Raw genomic sequence first — 17,276 nt, forward strand, 5'->3', positions numbered from 1 at the left:
TGGAAGAAATAAAACTGCTCCTATTTGCAGATGACATGATTGTCTAATAGAAAAATCACAAGGAATCTATAAAAACAAACTCCTGGAAACAATAAATGGCTTCAGCAAGACTGCACATGAAGTTCGGGTCCATTTCTGTATACTAACAGCAGCCTGCGTGTTTATGACGAAGAAAATGAGACGCATAACTCTAACAAAACACGTTCATGAGCTATATCCCCCAAATTATAAGATGTGGATAAAAAAGACCTAAATAAACATGGATTGGAAGATTCAATATAGTAAAAGTGACAGTTCTCCCTAAATTAACCTATAGATTTAATGAAATTTTCTTCAAAAAGTCAGCAAAAGTTTTTGGAGATTTTGACAAGCCTGTTTGAGGTATTACGTGGAAAGACTGCTATAATTGCTGAAATAAATTGTGAAAGAAAAAAGTGGGAGGAATCACCCTCTTCAGTGTTAAGATTTACTCCTTAGCTGTGTGGTCAGGAAGATATTGTGGCAATGGTTCACATCGACTGTAGATGAATGAAATGGAACAGAGAACCCAGAAACAAACCCTCACCATTATGGTCACTGATTTTTAACGAAGCAAAAGCAATTCAATGGAGAAAGGTAAGATAGTCTTTTCAACAAATGGCGCTTCAGTGACTCATCCAAAGGCAAAAACAGGAACCTCAACCTCAGACTCAAGATTCACTCAAAATGAGACCACACCTTACCTGTGAAATGTAAAACTAGAAAACATTTAGCAAAGTATGTAGTCGAACATTTTTAAGACCCTCGTTCAGACTTAAACTTTATACCAAAAACTCAATCCACAAATTGCACCTCACCGATTTAAAACCTTTTGTTCTGTGAAAGACCTTGTCATAAGGTTGAAAAGACAAGCTAGAGATTGGAAGAAAATATTTGAAAATCACATATACAATAAAAGACTACTATGTAGAATATGTACAGAATTCTCAAATATCGACAATGAAAAACCAAAAATAATTAAGCAAGAAAATGAGCAAAAGACATGAACAGGATTTACAGATGGATAACAAGCACGCGAAAAGATGTTTACTATCATTAGCCGTTAGGGAAATGCAAATGAAAAGCACAGCAGGATATTGCAACGTACCTACCAGTGTAGCTAAAGTACAAATCAGAGATGGCACCAGGTGCTGATGATGGCTAGTGAGCTAGGGTGGAGGACGTGACCATTTGATGTGAGGAACCAGAGTAACCCAGTGTGTGGTAGATGAATTGCTCTGTCAACAGGGACAGGAATAGGGATGGGGACAGTGAACTGGAGGTTATGGCCTTAACGAATGGTGAACATAACCTGAGCCTGTTACTGTTGATGGCAACTGGAGTTCATTAGTGGATTAAGAGCCATGGCCTTGACAAGCAAGTTGCCAGGGTACAAAATTTAAGGAGAAACTGACTCTCAGGCTTATGTAAGCACAGGTGAAGCACTTGAGAATGAGTGCCCCCTTAAGTTTGTGTTCAGGGTACCTCACTTGCCTACCTAGTCCCCACCTTGGTAGACAATCCTGGGATGGTGGTGGGGTAACACATGATCCCTGTAGTGGGGAGGGAAAGCCTCCACCTGAAGCACTTGCTTAAGAAGGTCAAAATTACCATGTGGGAGAAGTCTTGAATGGGGGCTCTGCTTTACAAACATAGCTCCAGAGCATTGAGGACAACCCATGATGTCTCTGAGCACTTGGGGAATTGGTATTGCTAGATCCAATTAGAAAGCAGCTTTTCTGGTCCAAGAAGGCTTAAAGGATGCTCAGACAATATACCACTGAATGTCTACTTTGGTGGGCTTCATCTGTGGCATCTTTATGATCCACTGTGAGGTGCACACAGAAGCCAAGTTCTTTCTGTGCTTTTCCCACCAACAATTAAAGATGGCAGAGGGTGTTAGTGCTGGGCCATTCTTGCTCAACAACATCTTCTTCACTGGGATTTCCCACAGATCTGGCTAAGACCTGCACTATGGACAAAACTCATGCTGTCTGTGCCTGCTTCCTTCCACAGGCATCTGAAGTTTCCCCAGGATGGTTACAGATGGAGAGGGTATGCCTTTTCCAGTCATCATGGGATGCCTACCACTGGGCTGCAGTGGAGTTGTAAGGCTCAGTACAGTTCTAGGCAGGAAATTGAATACTGCAGAGTTTGGGGGAAGCAATCACAGTCATCCAGAGAAAAGGCAAGACCCTGAATCAGAACAGTGATAGGACAAATAGTAGGAGGATAGGCTGAGAAGAGACCACAGAACCTAGTAATGGATGGAGTGTGTGCAAAGGCAGCAAGCATGAGTGACTCTGAGTGTCCAAACTGGGTGAATGGCAGGTGGATGTTCCTGGAAAAAGGCACTGGAGGTGGGATGGGGGGAAGGAGAACGAGTTGGAGTGATTTAGGGATATAAATAGATGTAACTGGGAGGTGTTGGAGGGGAGAGCCCTAGTAAGGAAGGGTGGCAGTGGACTCTAGAGAGTACTGACATTTAAGGATGGCCAGAGGAAGAGGTGTGCAGAGAGAGAGAGTAGGAAAGGAAGCAAAGGAAAGAGACTATTTCAGAAGGGGGAGAATTGCAGCAAGGGCTCTGCCCCCCCTGGGCAGGGTGTTTGCCAGGCTCTGCCCTTCTCCTCCACTGGCAGGGGTCTCTGGGAGTTAGGCTGTCACTTGCGTGTTCCATGTCTGTGGAGAATTTCATAATGGTCCCAATTTAACAACCCCTTGGGAAGCTTTGCTTCTCCTTTACACCTATAAAGCAGTACCATCCCCTATGAACGTCTTCTGTGGTCTGGCGGAGCAGCAATCCTTTCTCCCATTGTATAGTGAAGAAATGTTGCCCTAAGAAGTTGTGATGTGAGCAACAGGAGGCCTGGAATCAAACTATGTCATTTTCCCCTCTCATCCAGAGCTCTGTCCAGAGCACCACATTGCTTAGCCCATGAGCTGAGTTTCTGTGTGGGTCATTTGCAGATGTCTTTGGCTTCCCAGTGGTTCTGGGGCTCCCTCTTCTAACTATAAGAGGCATCATTACTCAGCAGGCACACACACACACACGCTTTTATATTGCTTTATAATGCAGTTAAATCTGTAAGCAGGAAGCAGGAGCAGCCACATTTCTAATAACCAATTAACTACGCTCTGGTCAGGAAAAAATGAATCTTCTTCATGCATAACCTTTTACCATTTCTTATCTTTGCATAGCAAAGGCTTTTGTCCAACTTTTGTTCTTGTGGTTCTGTTGTCAGAACTGGTGTTTTAAAGGGTCAATAGTAGATGTGAACTTTCATGGTACATATTTGATGCCCACAGGCAAATCCTGTGTGATTCTACCTGAACTCACTTGGGTGATGACTTATCTGGGGCTCCTAAAGAGAACCTATGTCAAATATGTTTGCACAGCAGGAGTAACTTTCTGGAGCCTGAGTTTATGGCTGACATTTGGGGTGGAGGGAGAATCTGTCTGGAGGAAAAGAGCTTGACTTTCTCACCACAGGGTAAATGGGAGTGGGCACCTGGTTCATGTATGATTGTGCTATCTGAACAGGTTTAGTGACTTTTAGTTGGTTTGCTTGACAGACTAAAACATCCATAGCTCTGGCTCCACTGGGCCTAATTCCTTGACTGTAGCTCAGCCTCTTCATAACTTCCCACAGTGGTGAGAAGGATCTTCACGAAACAAGAATACAACCTTCAGCTTGGAATTTTTGCCTACACAGTCTCCTTCCTCCTTTGGGTAACTTTTCTTTTTTTTGAGAAAGTGTGTGTGATGGGAGGAAGTAATTGCATGTGATCTTGTTGGAGTTTTCAATCAGAATGCCTCTCCCTTCCTTCACTGGAATTAGGCCAATCAGATGCTCCCACAGCTGGAACTGATTGGTCCTAGCTTCTTTTTTTTTTTTTTTTTTTGCAGTACTAGGGCTTGAACTCTGCGCCTTCACCTTGAGACACTCCACCAGCCCCATTTTTGTGAAGGGCTTTTCGAGATAGGGTCTCATGAACTATTTGCCTGGGCTGGCTTCGAACCTCGATCCTCCCAATCTCTGCCTCCTGAGTAGCTAGGATTACAGGTGTGAGCCAGGTCCTAGCTTTGAAAAGATCATCTGTTGGTGCCTACTGCCCAGAAACCTGCTCAGCCTTGGCTGCAATCCTTCCTGGTTGTTCAGCATTGTCTGCATTCTGCAAGCTTCCCTGTAGCCTTCCAGGAATTCCTTTTATGCTGGAATTTGGTATCTGTTTCCTGTTACTCTGACACAGAAATTGGCATCTGGAGGTGGGAGTGTCCAAATTGATGTGGAGTGTGGGATACTGAAACTTTCCTATCCCCACATCTAAATCTGCAAATTTACTTTCTGCCGTTAGCTGTAGCATGTTGTGTCTGGAAGCCAGAACACTTGCCTCTTGCAGCAAGAATCTAAGGGACTTGGTTGACAGTCTCTAGGATCTGGAAAGCTATGGGTTAGTTTTTGCAGGATTACTAAAGTTACACAAAGAAAAACAAACTTTGCTTAAGCAGGCCCATCTGAAAGCATCAAGAGAGGCCTTTTCGGCCTTTGGTAGGAACCTAAGATGTTATACGTATAGTCATATACTTGGGAGGGTGGAAAAACAAACTTCTGTTGTAAGCTAATAATGGTGGAGAAAAGGCAGGAGGGTTGGGAACAGTTCTGTGCTGGCAAGAGGTCTGTTGCTAAAAGGCAGTAACATGCAGGCCCAAGTCTAGATCAAAAGCCCCTAACCCAGTGAGAGCTTACAAGATGGTAAAATGCAAGAGACTGAAATCCTACTGGGGTTAAGGGAGACGTGTTGCCAGAGAAACTTCAGTCTGGGCAAATAATGATCTGTGACTGTTCAGACCTGGAGACAATTTCCAGGGCCCACTGTACCAGCAAAGTGCAGTAATCTGTCCATTTCCAAGTGCTCCAGTCTCATGAGGACATAGGACAATAGACGAGAAGTTCTCCCAGACAGTAGGACCAAGAAAACCCTTTACCATTAGGCAAGGAGTACATGCTTCGGGGGACACTATGGATTGACATTTTTGAATGCAGTTGCTCCTTTTAAAATAGGTTTTTTAAAAATTTAAACTAATATGATGTTTATCCTGTATTATTGTATATTTATTGAACAGTTAATTTTGGGCTATGAGGACCTACTTCTGAACCGATCAAGAAAACTCTACAGATATCTGTGAATGCACTTTGATGCTGTTCTAAGGGGTACAATAGTGAGCAAATAAGAGTCCTTGCCTTCAGAGAGCTTATATACTAGTGAGAAAAACAGAAAAGTAAGTACATACAGGATACTCCAGAGAGGATCAGTGTTAAAGATGTGGCTGGTAATTAGACAAATTGTTGTGGAGGAATGAAAGAAAGTGCAGGAAGGAGTCAATGCACATTCTGGCAAAGTGAAAACAAATTCCAAGGACTTCTGCACTGAGGCAAGAGCTGCCTGAAGAGTTTAAGGAACAGGAAGGAGAGTAGTGTGGGTGAAGCACAGCAAACAAGGGGAGAGTGAGGTCAGAGGGGACCAGGGAACGGATTCTGTAAATCTATGGTAATGAAAGCTATCCAGAGCACCATAAGAGCCGTAGTGTTGCTTAGCTCTGGCTGCTGTTTGACTGTTGGGAACAAGAGTAGAAATGGAAGGCTATTGGAATAATACTTGAGAAAGAGGGTGGTTACCTGAACAAAGTTGAACGTGGTGAAGACAGTGAGAAGTGGTCAGATCTTCTTATTTTGAAAGTGGAGACAGCAGGATTTGTTGGTCTATCACTAAAACATTCTTAACTTGAAGCAGGATGCACTAGTTGGACAAGGCTCTGGATTGTCTTTCTTTGGGAAGTGGTTGAGCATAGTTTTCCAGTTCTAGTATGATATTTTTGAAGTAGCATGTCTGGAAAAGGAGAATGTTGACATGGGCAGCTAAGGGGTGGAGTGGAGTGGACAGCTATTATTTTAACCTATTCAAACATCCATTCCCTCTTCTAATGGTCACAGAACTCTTTGATTTGGGAACTCTTCTCAGTTCAGCTCCAGATTCTGAGGGTAAGCACATGATCCAAGGACAGTGCACAGCTGATGTGCAGGGCACAGTGTTTGCTTAGGAAAAACAATATGATATAACCAGAGCCAATCATATGCCTCCCTAGACTTGTGCTGGGATTACTGGGAAAAAGTCAAGTTTCTATTTGGAGATCACAGATACGAACAACTTGCAGGGTTATCTTTGCCACCACATGGAGACAACCTGCCCAAGAATGGAGCCAAAGTAGTAAAGAAAATGGAGGGAGATCCCGACGGTATCATTTGAGCTCCTGAATCCAGCTGCTTTATGGGCATCTTCCTGTTTAATAGGTGAAAATGTTTTCTTTCTTTTCTCCCATGGCCTAATTTGGGTTGGATTTCTATCACTTACAGTAAAGGCTAAAATCTTGTCAGTATGCAGAAGGTACCATGAGATACTTCTGAGTTGTGCCCTAAGCAGCAGCTGCCTCAAGCCTTCTACATGACCTGTCGCAGACCTTTCTGCAATCCAACAATTAAAGGGCCAGTACCTGGGTCCTCCAGCAGGGTCCTCCAGAAGACTGCGTTTGAACTATGGTCAGTCCTTGCTAATAATTGGTTGGGGCCCTGTGCCAGGCAGGTTGTTTTAATATCTCCCATGATGCCATCCAAATAACTCAGAGGAATATGAAACTTGGTCTTCATTGTGAGCAGTCTACACACTCCCTCACTCCTGCTGTGCTTGCCTCACAATAGCTCAGTTATATTTCTCCAAACTTTTTACCCACTTCACGTCTCTCATGTCTTGTGCAGTTCTTATTCTTTTTCCCTAGAGGTTCCTTCTTTAATTACCTACTACTGAACTCCTACTCCTCCTTTTACAACTCAGCTCAGATAATCCAAGACGTAAATGCCATGACTGAAAGTAGCAGACAGTAATTACTTCTGTGAAGAAGGAGGAGAATCTAAGCTGAGCCATTTCAAGTTTCTTTCTTATTTTTGAAATCGTGAGACTTCTATGTACATACATAAAATGCATTAGATAAATAGGTTTAGCTTAATACACAGCTATAACGACCATAGTCATAAAGAGAACTAAGTGGGTGAGGAATTAGAATATTGCTGACACCCAGTCACAAGTTACTCTAGCGGTACCTCTATCTGACTTTCATATTAACCAACCCTGTTTTTTTCTGATGCATTCCTAAGCAATACAGTTTAATTATGATTGTTTTGAACTGCATATAACCATATAGTAGATAGTTTGGTGTCTGTTTTTTTTCATTCAGGATAATGCTTGCAAGATTCATTTATAAACTTGTATGAGGCTTTCTCTCATTCATTTTCATTACTGCATAAAATTACATTTTAAAAAAGATTATTAAATTATTAAATTTATTAAATTATTCTACTGTTGATGGGAATTGGATTATTTCTAACTTGGGTCCCTTACAAACAATGTCCATAAGAAATCTTCTTGTCATGTGTGCATGGATTTATTTAGTTTTCATACCTAAGAATGGAAAACCTGAGTTATGAGTTTATGTCTCTTCAACTCTTCAAACTGTTTTCCAAAACAGTTGTGCCGATTTACACTCTCTTCAGCAGTGCATAAGAGTTCTTGTCACTTTCTATCTTTGCCAACACTTGATATTGGCTAGATTATCAAAACTTTGCATATCTGACAGATTTGTGGTGGCATTTCACTGTGGCTTTCATTTGCATATTTCCCTGATTACTAATTAGGTTTTATATGTTAATTAGTAATTCATATTTCTTCTTTTGTGAAGTGTCTCTTCAAGTTTCTTGCTACTTTTTCTGTTGTGTTGTTCATAAAAATCTCTGAATATTAGAGTGCTGTTGTATATAAGTGCCTAGCTGTTAGTGCTGGACTCCCAGTGCAGGCCTTTTGCATGCTAGGCAAGCACACTATCTCTGAACTACACCACTGGTATGAGGCTCTCTCATTCATTTCATTACTGCGTAAAATTACGTTTTAAAAAGATACCACACAAAACAGAGAGAAAGACAAAAGGATACTACAATTTATTAACTTATTCTACTGCTGATGGACATTGGACTGTTTCTAATTTGGGCCCTTTACAAACACTATCCATAAGAAATTGACAGCTCATAAGTGTGTTAAATAGTTTCTTCTGTTCTCTAGCTTGTTCTTTTTACTCTTAATGGTATATTTTAATGAAATGATGTTAGAGGTTTTAACATCAAATTCATCATCTTTTTTATTCTAGTCGTATTTTCCTCTTTAACTTCTAGAAGCTTTACAGATTTGCCTTTCACATTTAGACTCACTTGGATTGATTATTGAGTATGGTTTGAGGTAGGAGTCTTTTTTTCTTTTTATCGTAAACACACAATGTTTCAGCACTTGTAGAAAGACTATTTTTTCTTACTGTGATGCTATCCAATTTTTGCAATATGTTAAGTGTCCATATACATATAGATACATATATATGCAAACATATATATATATATATATATATACATATACATATATATATAAAATGTTTTTTGCAGTGCTGGAGTTTGAACTTAGGGCCTTGCAGTGTGCTTGCTAGGTTGGTGCTCTACCATTTGAGCCACTCCTCCAGCCCACAGTACATGGTTTTAATCCCTTGAAAACTTTTTGAGTCTTACTCTATAGTTAGGCACATGGACTATTTTTATGCGTGGTTCCTAAGTACTTGAGCATGTATTTTCAACTGGTTGATAGATATTTACATGGTATATCTTTGTATTTTCATCTTTTTGGTAACCTTAGGTTTTAGGTGTATATCTCTATAAACATCATTTATTTGAATAGTTAAACATTATTTGTCTATTTTCTGGGGCATTGAGTCTCTTTACATGCAATGTAATTACTGGTATTTTTGTGTTCAAATATGCTACATGACTCTGTCTTTTCTACTTGTTCCTCTTATTTTATATTTCACATTTATCCTCTTTTTAGCTTTACTGTTTTGATTGGCTAATTGTTTCTTAGCATTTTTTCCCACCCTACTTTGGAAATTATATGCTCTGTTTCTGCTTTGTTAGTGGCAATGCTAGTGATTAAGTCATGCTTTCTTAATTTGCCAGAATCTAACAATAATGAAACCTTTACTTCCCATCTGGCTAATAATACGACTTTCTGACCCAACCCTTACTCATGATCTCCCAGCTTATATTATAGTTTCCTGGCATTTAACCAGCACTGTAATCTTTTCAATGGGAGAAGTGATTTAATTACTCTATCCTGTCACTACTGGACATCTTGATATTATCTTATTATTTACTTATTTAAAACCCTTCAAGACAGGTGCCCAGGTGTAGAGGCTCAAGCCTGTAATCCTAGCCATGAGGGAGGCTGATATCGGGAAGAATTGGTTTGAGGCCAGCCAGGTAAAAAAGTTCACCAGATCTCTTCTCAAGGGAAAAAGCTGGGTATGGTGGGGCATGCCTGTCATTCCAGCTATGGCAGGAAACGTAAAATAGGAGGATCACAGTCCAGGTTGGCCTGGGCAAAAAGTGAGACCCTATCTCCAAAATAACCAGAGCAAAAAGGGCTGGAGGCAGAGCATCTGCCTAGCAAATGCAAGTCCTGAGTTCAAATCCCATACTGCAAAAACAACCGTCTCTACCACTACCAACAAAACCCTCTGTTTAGCATCTGTCTTATTTTGTATCCCTAGCATTTAAGAAAGTATCTTTACCTTTGTCTTTCTTCTTCTTCTTCTTCCTTTTCCTTCTCCCCCCTCCTCATCCCCTCTCCCTTCCCCTTCCTCCTGCCTTCTCCCCCTCCACTTATCCTCTCCCCTTTCTCCCTTCCCTTCCCCCTCCTCTTCCTCCTCCTTTTTTTTTGGCTGTACTGGGGTTTAAACTCAGGGTCTCACTTTTGCTAGGCTTATGCCTTTGTCTTACTGCCTATGCTTACCCTTCTGTATTGACAATTCTTTGTCATGCATGTGTCTGTATTACTTAGTTTAATGGTATAAACATTAGGACAATGATTATGGTGGAAGCATTTATTAAAGAAGCTGCAAGTTCCAGATATTCACATAGTCAACAACATTGTGAGTGTCTTATCTTCCTTCAGTGCTGAAATATCTCACATATTTGGGGCCAAAGAGATGCTAGTGCCATCTCCAGGGGCTCAAGACCCATCTCTTCTCAGGTTTGCTCCCCTGGAAATCTAGTTCCTAACTAGGTAAACTATGGAAGTGGATCTAGTGAAAATTTCCAGACATAACCTTGCATTTGCATTGGGCACACTTCTGAAAACCCTGTACATAATACTGCCTTTTCTAATGGCTCCACTATAATTTGGACAAGGCACCTGTATGGGAAAAATTGTGAAAATTTCCTAGGACTTCTGTAACAAATTATCACCAATTAGGTGGCTTATAATAACAGAAATTTATTCTCATGTTTCTGGAGGATAAATGGCAAAAATCAACATATTGGCTGGGCTGTGCACTCTAAAGTCTCTAGGGGAGAATATTTGTCTTCTTTGCCCCCTCCTAGCTAGCTTCTGATGGTTACCAGCGATCCTTGCTGTGCCTTAGCTTGTAGCTACATCTGTTTTCACATCACTGTCTTCTTTTTGTGATTGTGTGTGTGTGTGTGTGTGTGTGTGTGTGTGTGATTCTGCATCATCACTGGTATTCTGTCTATATCCAAAATTCCCTTAAATATAATATAACAGCAACAGGTATTGGATTAGGGCCACCCTATTCTAGTATGACCTCATTGTCATTTGATTACACCTGCAAAGACCCTATTTCCAAACAAATTTACATTCACAGGCACCATGGGTTATGACTTCAGCATATCTTTTTGGGGGACACAATGCAATCTACAACATGGGGCAGAAGATGTGAAGAGAATACCTTTGAGAATAATGTCATCTACTTAGTAAAACAAGTTTGATGGTGGGGTACTTTTAATTCTTCCATGTACTTTACAAGGTAAACCAATCCCCAAGCTCTCTGTCTACCTGGCTGCCTTATACACACTCGGGTTAGTATCATTTCAGATGACTTTTTCATTGATCATATGGGATTTAGATGTTGAAGAAACACTGTATGGTTGATATCTGTGCTCCCAGTTCAGTGGCACTGGGGAGGAAGAGCCATTTGGTTGAACTCACCTTTTAGATATGTCCAGAGAATAGCTGCTATTCTATGTGCTAGCATGCCCTGTGCCCCTCCCTCCACTCCACAGCATCTGATTAACCTGCATCTGTGGGTGCTGGCAAACCCCAACAAACTCCTGGAAAGCCTTTGAGAAGCCAGCAGTGACAGAGAAGGGAGAATAAGGTCTCAGGAAACCTGCATGTGTGAGATACATAGGTGATCAGCCTCATGCTTTGTAATCATACCATTGCAAAACCTTATACAGTTATCAATATACATCCAATGAATTAAACCCATCTTTGTGATTATGGCTGGGAATGTCGCAAGAGTTATAGAAGGTACTGGTTGTCATTAAGATTCCTTATGTCCTATGTTGCTGTATAAACCTCTTTATTAGCCTTCAGCTCAAGACCCCTGATGTGCCTTTGGGCTGAATATACTCCTGTGACAATCCTTACTCCAATCACTGCATAAATCAATTTATCTTTTGGAGTTTGACTCTTATTTTATTCTTGGAGCAATGTCTGCCATATAATAAGTACTTAATAATATTTGTAGGATGAATGAAAAAAACTATTGGCCATACAATAAATCTATCATATCATCTTTCTCAAAATATCCATTTTCTTTTGATTATACTAATTATGGAGTCTTGGTCCCAGGGGAATATGAAAACCCTCCTCCTTAAAACCTGATTATGAGATGTAAAACAGGATCTGGAATGTATCCAAAAGTCACCTTGTTAGGCTCACAGCAGAAAGATCCAGCTAATGGAATAGTGTTTTCTCATCTAAATGGGGAAGGGCACCACTGGGTTTCATGATGTGAGATTCGAGGCCTATCCAATTCATCCACTCTGTTTCCCACACCCATCAACTTTATAAGTGGAGAAACTAAGGTTTATAAGAGAAAGATATGGTTGGACCTGGCCAGCCAGGTAATTGGTGGAAAAGTTAAAATTAGAACCAGTCTCACCAGCTCCTGGGAGGGCTCGCTCCTCCTGCATCCAGCCTCAGGATCAAACTGCAAAATAACAGGAACTCTGAAAGTGAGGGAGAAGTGACTCGTGTACCTATTAGTATCACACAATTAAAATAACAAATGCTACTTTAAGATAAAACACTGGTCTTGACATACCTTTAAAAATATTAATTTTAATGGATATCTCAAAGATCTTTCATGACATAGACCACAGGTATTAACCTGGGCTGGGAAAGTTATCCAGCAGCTCTCAACATGCAGTCATGCAAAATCTTAAATAGCATTGCCAATCTCTATGTGGTTTTTCTAAGAAGACTACCTTAGACCTTTGGTAATGTCCTTGCCATGTATCTTTGGAAATTCTGGTCCTGAGAAGTTTGTCTTGGCCAATAAAAATCTTTGTTCACAATAGAAATAAGTGGGCAGTGACACTTTCTGGAAAGGAAGAGAAACCATAGTCTGATACTGAAATTCATAACCAAAGTCAAGGTGGAGATACTCTTGGATTCTGTTGGTATGACGAGGGCTTTTTCAAAGGTGGGCACCAACTATACTCTCCACCCAGGTCTGACATTGTGACCAGTGGCATGCATTGATGAGCTGTAGCTGGGTGCCATCTGTAGAGGGAAGGAGTTATCACATTAGAACTGGACAGGAACATGCTTGAGTATCTGCACTAGGGCCGGGGGGTGGTCACCTCCTTATTGGGGCCCTCATCTTCATTTTGCATTGAGCTGGATGTGCTTACGTTAACTCTGTCACTAAGGCCTCTGGTGACACTGTCATAGGATGGTGGGAAAGATGTGGCAGATGCAGTTTGAGATTTGTCTGGGAGCATACAATTGTCATTTGCCATGAATGCAACAAAGCCTTCATCCGGGAGTGATATGGCAACCTCCTCAGCCCTGGGAATGCTCGAGGGGCTGCGGACTGTCAAGGAGCGGTGCCGCACATAGCTTCGATAGGCTTTTTGAATGACAGTGGCTGAGATATCTTCTTGCTTCCACCGGAGGGTTGTTGCTATTGGTTCATAGGATGCTTTTGAAAGATTCGTTGCCATAAACTTCTCCTCCATATTTGCCTTCAGAGAATCCAACTCCCCAGATTCTCCCAGCACATTCTTGGTGAAGGCAAAAAGAATGTCCAAGCAGTGGATCTTATCTCCAGGGACTAAGGGCAGGTCCATCTGGATTAATATATTCCGATTGGGTTTTGGGATTCGCAGAGGACCAGAGAGAGTGTCTGCAAAATCTGACAGGACAGAAAAGGTAATAAATTGGGTGGCCTCTGGGTCAAACTTCTCCCAGGTCTCGTAGAACATGTCAAAGTCATCCTCACTCAGGGGCTCAGTGCTCTCTTCAGTGGCTACATTGAAATTCTCCAGAATCACTGCAATGTACATGTTGACCACAATAAGGAATGAGATGATGATGTAGGTGGTGAAGAAAATGATGCCCACAGCTGGGCTTCCACAGTTCCCCTTGGAGCCACAGCTGGTGGGCAGGTCAGGGTCGCAATAGGGTGGCCCAGTGTTGAGGATGGGGCTGAGGAGGCCATCCCAGCCAGCGGATGTGGTGATCTGGAAGAGGCAGAGCATGCTGTTGGCAAATGTCTGGAAGTTGAACATGTCATCAATGCCAGCCTCCCTCCTCACATTGGGAAAGGTGGACATGCCAAAGATGGAATAGATGAACATGACAAGGAAGAGCAGCAGCCCGATGTTGAAGAGGGCAGGCAGGGACATCATGAGAGCAAAGAGCAGCGTGCGGATCCCCTTGGCTGCTCGGATCAGCCTGAGGATGCGGCCGATTCGGGCTAGGCGGATGACTCGGAAGAGTGTTGGGGAGAAGTAACTTTCAATTGATGTAAGAATTGCAGAAAATACCAGACCTTTGAAAGAGGAGGGGAAATAATATTAGTACCTCCAACCAGGGTTCCTGGCAAAGTAATGCTCATTTCCTCATTTCTTCTTGGTATGGACTTCCATGTGGGCATCTGTAGTCAAGGACTCTGGGCTTTATGAGTCTGACCTGGCACAAGGCACCACTCGGTAAATGTCCATTGCAGTAATCTGCTGTCCCTCTGGTTAGTCTTACCCTTTCTACCATGTTCTTATTTTTCCCTCCACTCAGAATAGCCTCTTATCAGTCAACCTCCATGGCCAAAACCCTATCTTCTTCAATGCACAGTGTGTGCATGTATGGAAATATCACAGTGAACCCCACTGATTTGAACAATTAATATATTTTTTTAAATTAATATGTTTTAATAATTATAATAAACCCCCAATCTTCTGCAGCCTAGTTCAGCTGGAAGTGATTGTAGTCTGTTTCACATGCCCACAATGCTTTATTTTCAATGCGACAGACCCTGCTCTTCCCTGAGATGGTAGCTTTTGGACGTGCCACTCTGATCCTGTGCTCTGGGAAGGCCAGGACCCCCTATGATTCATCTCCATGTCTCCTACTGTGAAGATTGACTCAGTTTCTGGCACATGGTCCCACAGATAATTGTATGGAGCCTGGTATTAATTATAAGGGGACCTGAGAGTTGAGCAACTTGCTGACAGCTAAAGCAGGATGGCTTCGAATGGCCAGCTGTCTGCATAATGCCTTTAATTTGTTTCTTTCATGTCCAGCTGTGTTTGAACTCTATGTTAGGGACTGGAGATGGGCTTTTTAGGGTCATTTACTGTCCCTAACACTAACTATGGGAAAGGTTGGAAAGACGAAGAAAGTATATGTTCCCTGTATGATACATGAAGACTTTTGAAGCTTGGTCTTGAGGGTTTATTGGGAGCAGAGTTGTTCAGTGATGAGAACTTTGGGGAAGAGAGGACTCAAGATAAGTGGTATCAAGTTCCCATTCAGGTTCCCTTGGCCCTCTTCCCCTACCAGCTGTTTGTCATATTCACATTGTGTTAGAGGATGGAAGGAAATGGTAGGAGACTTTGAGAATTATTATGGTTTTGGATTATAAAATCTTTGTGAAATCTCTTTTGTTAAAGACCAGTTTAATTGAGAGACATTTTTCTGTAATATGGGTACATTATGTGTCTATATAATCCACTAAAATTTTTTTGCTATATCAGTGATATAGATCTAATTTTAGTTTTCCCAGGACCTTATTTCAGGGGAGAATGAGTCCTCATACTTGTAACAATTTGATATTCAATAAGGGTCTTTTTTGGGGGAAAGAAGACTGGGAGGAAAGCAGTAGAAAGATTGACAGATGGCTCTTCCATTGGTTTTTCCAGCTGTTCCTGTGAGGGACTCCAACTCAGTGGATGGAGCTGTTGTATAGGTCCCAGGAACTAGGAGTTAAGCCGTCTTCACCACAGAACTATGTGTTGTGGGTATATTATATTTCTATATTATTGATATGGGAAGTTGTACAAGAAAGCTCTCATTTCTAATATAAAATCAAAATGGCCATTAGAAAACAAAACAAAAACACAACCAACCAGTCAACAATAAAAACTCCCAGTATACTAAGTGAAAGAAGCTCAAGAGGGTAGTTCTTATTTAAGTGTCCTTAGCACCCAGTAATTAACTAACTAACTAACCAACTAACTAGGGTGGGAGAAAACTTTTGGAGGTGATTGATATGTTTATGGCATGATTGTGGTGATGAGTTCATACCTGTCTCTAAACATTGTCAGATTGTTTGTGTATATACAGCTTTTTTGTATGTCAATCTTAGTTCAATAAAGTGGTTTTCAAAAAAAAATGCATCAGTGATAATAAAACAAAAGCAAAACCAAGTTTAAAGCCTCCAAACAAATAAATAAATGCAACCCAGGCTATGTTTCAGCAGCCAGGGTGGGGAAATAGATTAACTGCTGCCAAGTTATGTTTAGATGCTATTAACTTTTGCTAGTAAATCAATGGAAAATTAAATATACAGCTATGCTCTGACATAAAAAGCAAGCAGGTCAGGATATAAATGAAAATGATCAGGAGATATTCATAGTGAGAGGAAAAGCTGGTGAGCTGGGATTTGGCTAAGTCAGACACAGTTTCTTGGTCCTTGGTGGGAGGCAGCTAATTCATTAAAACAATTTAGCCTGATTGAAAGTCACTCCTTATAAACTCCGACTTGGTATAACCTTTCTAATCTATGAGGCTCAATTTTAAGTGGATAAATGAGGGCAGTAACACTTTCTTCTCAGGGTTACAGTGAAGGTTCATAATGACCAGCTCAGTGCTCAGAACTTAGCAAGTACTCAGTTATGGTACATCCACTCCTCACATTAGCCTCTGACTCTATTAATTTCCCTAAACACAAAGCACTAGGCTTTTCATTCAACAACACCCAGACTGGGCCTTCACAGCACTGATCTGTTGGCATTGATCCCTTAACTTGTCTATGATTCATATTTCCTAAGAGGACAATTACATAGAGATTTAACTCCACACCCTCAACTTAAGACTCTCCTTTGAAGGATCTCCTCCTAGTCTTTCCTCACTTTACTAACAACCCAACTCCCTTACCAGAAAATATTTTATGGATCATGTTACATAACACCACTCACCCCCTGTTTTGAAGACCATAAATAGAAGGCCCACTGGAAATTCCATCTCATAACCTTAGGTTCTCAGGAGGAGGATTGTTCCCTGACAGCCTACAGTATTCTGGCATTTGGCTGTGCACACGACAGGCTCCTGAAAACACCTCACAATAGCATGGAGAAGACCAATGGGACCTCTTCCTCTTACTGGTAGCTCCCAGGGATATATAAAATCTGTTGCTCTTGGGAAGTTGCTCTTCTAACATATAACATGTTTTTAATAGTTGATTTTAAAAGAACAGTAAAATAACCCTAAGCATGGTGGGCTTCCCCACCATGTGGCTGTTACTTACTCCCAATGGAAAGGAGCACTACGATGAAGTCAAACACATTCCAGCCATTGGTGAAGTAATATTGCCGTAAGGCAAACATCTTCATGACACACTCAGCTGTGAAGACAGCCACAAAGAACTGATTGATTTTGCCGAGGATTTTTGTCTTTTCTTCACTCTGCTCATCGGTCTCCACCATCATGGTGACCATGTTGAGGCAAATGAGTACCATAATGGTGATGTCAAAAGCTTGCTTGGTGACGATGTCAAAGACAAAGCCCTGGTACTTGTTCTGAGAAAA

The 17,276-nt window shown here is 41.4% G+C and overlaps 1 protein-coding gene across 5 annotated transcripts in view; it reads right to left on the reverse strand.

The window, feature by feature from the left end:
* Positions 1 to 12,611: 12,611 nt before the first annotated feature.
* Scn10a (sodium voltage-gated channel alpha subunit 10) overlaps positions 12,612 to 17,276 on the reverse strand; it is a 97,759-nt gene continuing 93,094 nt past the window's right edge. For all 5 annotated transcript variants that reach the window (XM_074059160.1, XM_074059159.1, XM_074059161.1 and 2 more), the window contains 2 exons: positions 16,997 to 17,267; positions 12,612 to 14,023 (listed from right to left, as the gene is read on the reverse strand). In XM_074059160.1, coding sequence (XP_073915261.1) covers positions 12,810 to 14,023; positions 16,997 to 17,267 — 1,485 coding nt within the window. In that variant the 3' untranslated portion in view covers positions 12,612 to 12,809. The remainder of the gene's footprint in view (positions 14,024 to 16,996; positions 17,268 to 17,276) is intronic.

The sequence above is a fragment of the Castor canadensis genome, chromosome 17, assembly GCF_047511655.1.
Source record: "Castor canadensis chromosome 17, mCasCan1.hap1v2, whole genome shotgun sequence".
In the NCBI taxonomy this organism is placed as follows: Eukaryota; Metazoa; Chordata; class Mammalia; order Rodentia; family Castoridae; genus Castor; species Castor canadensis.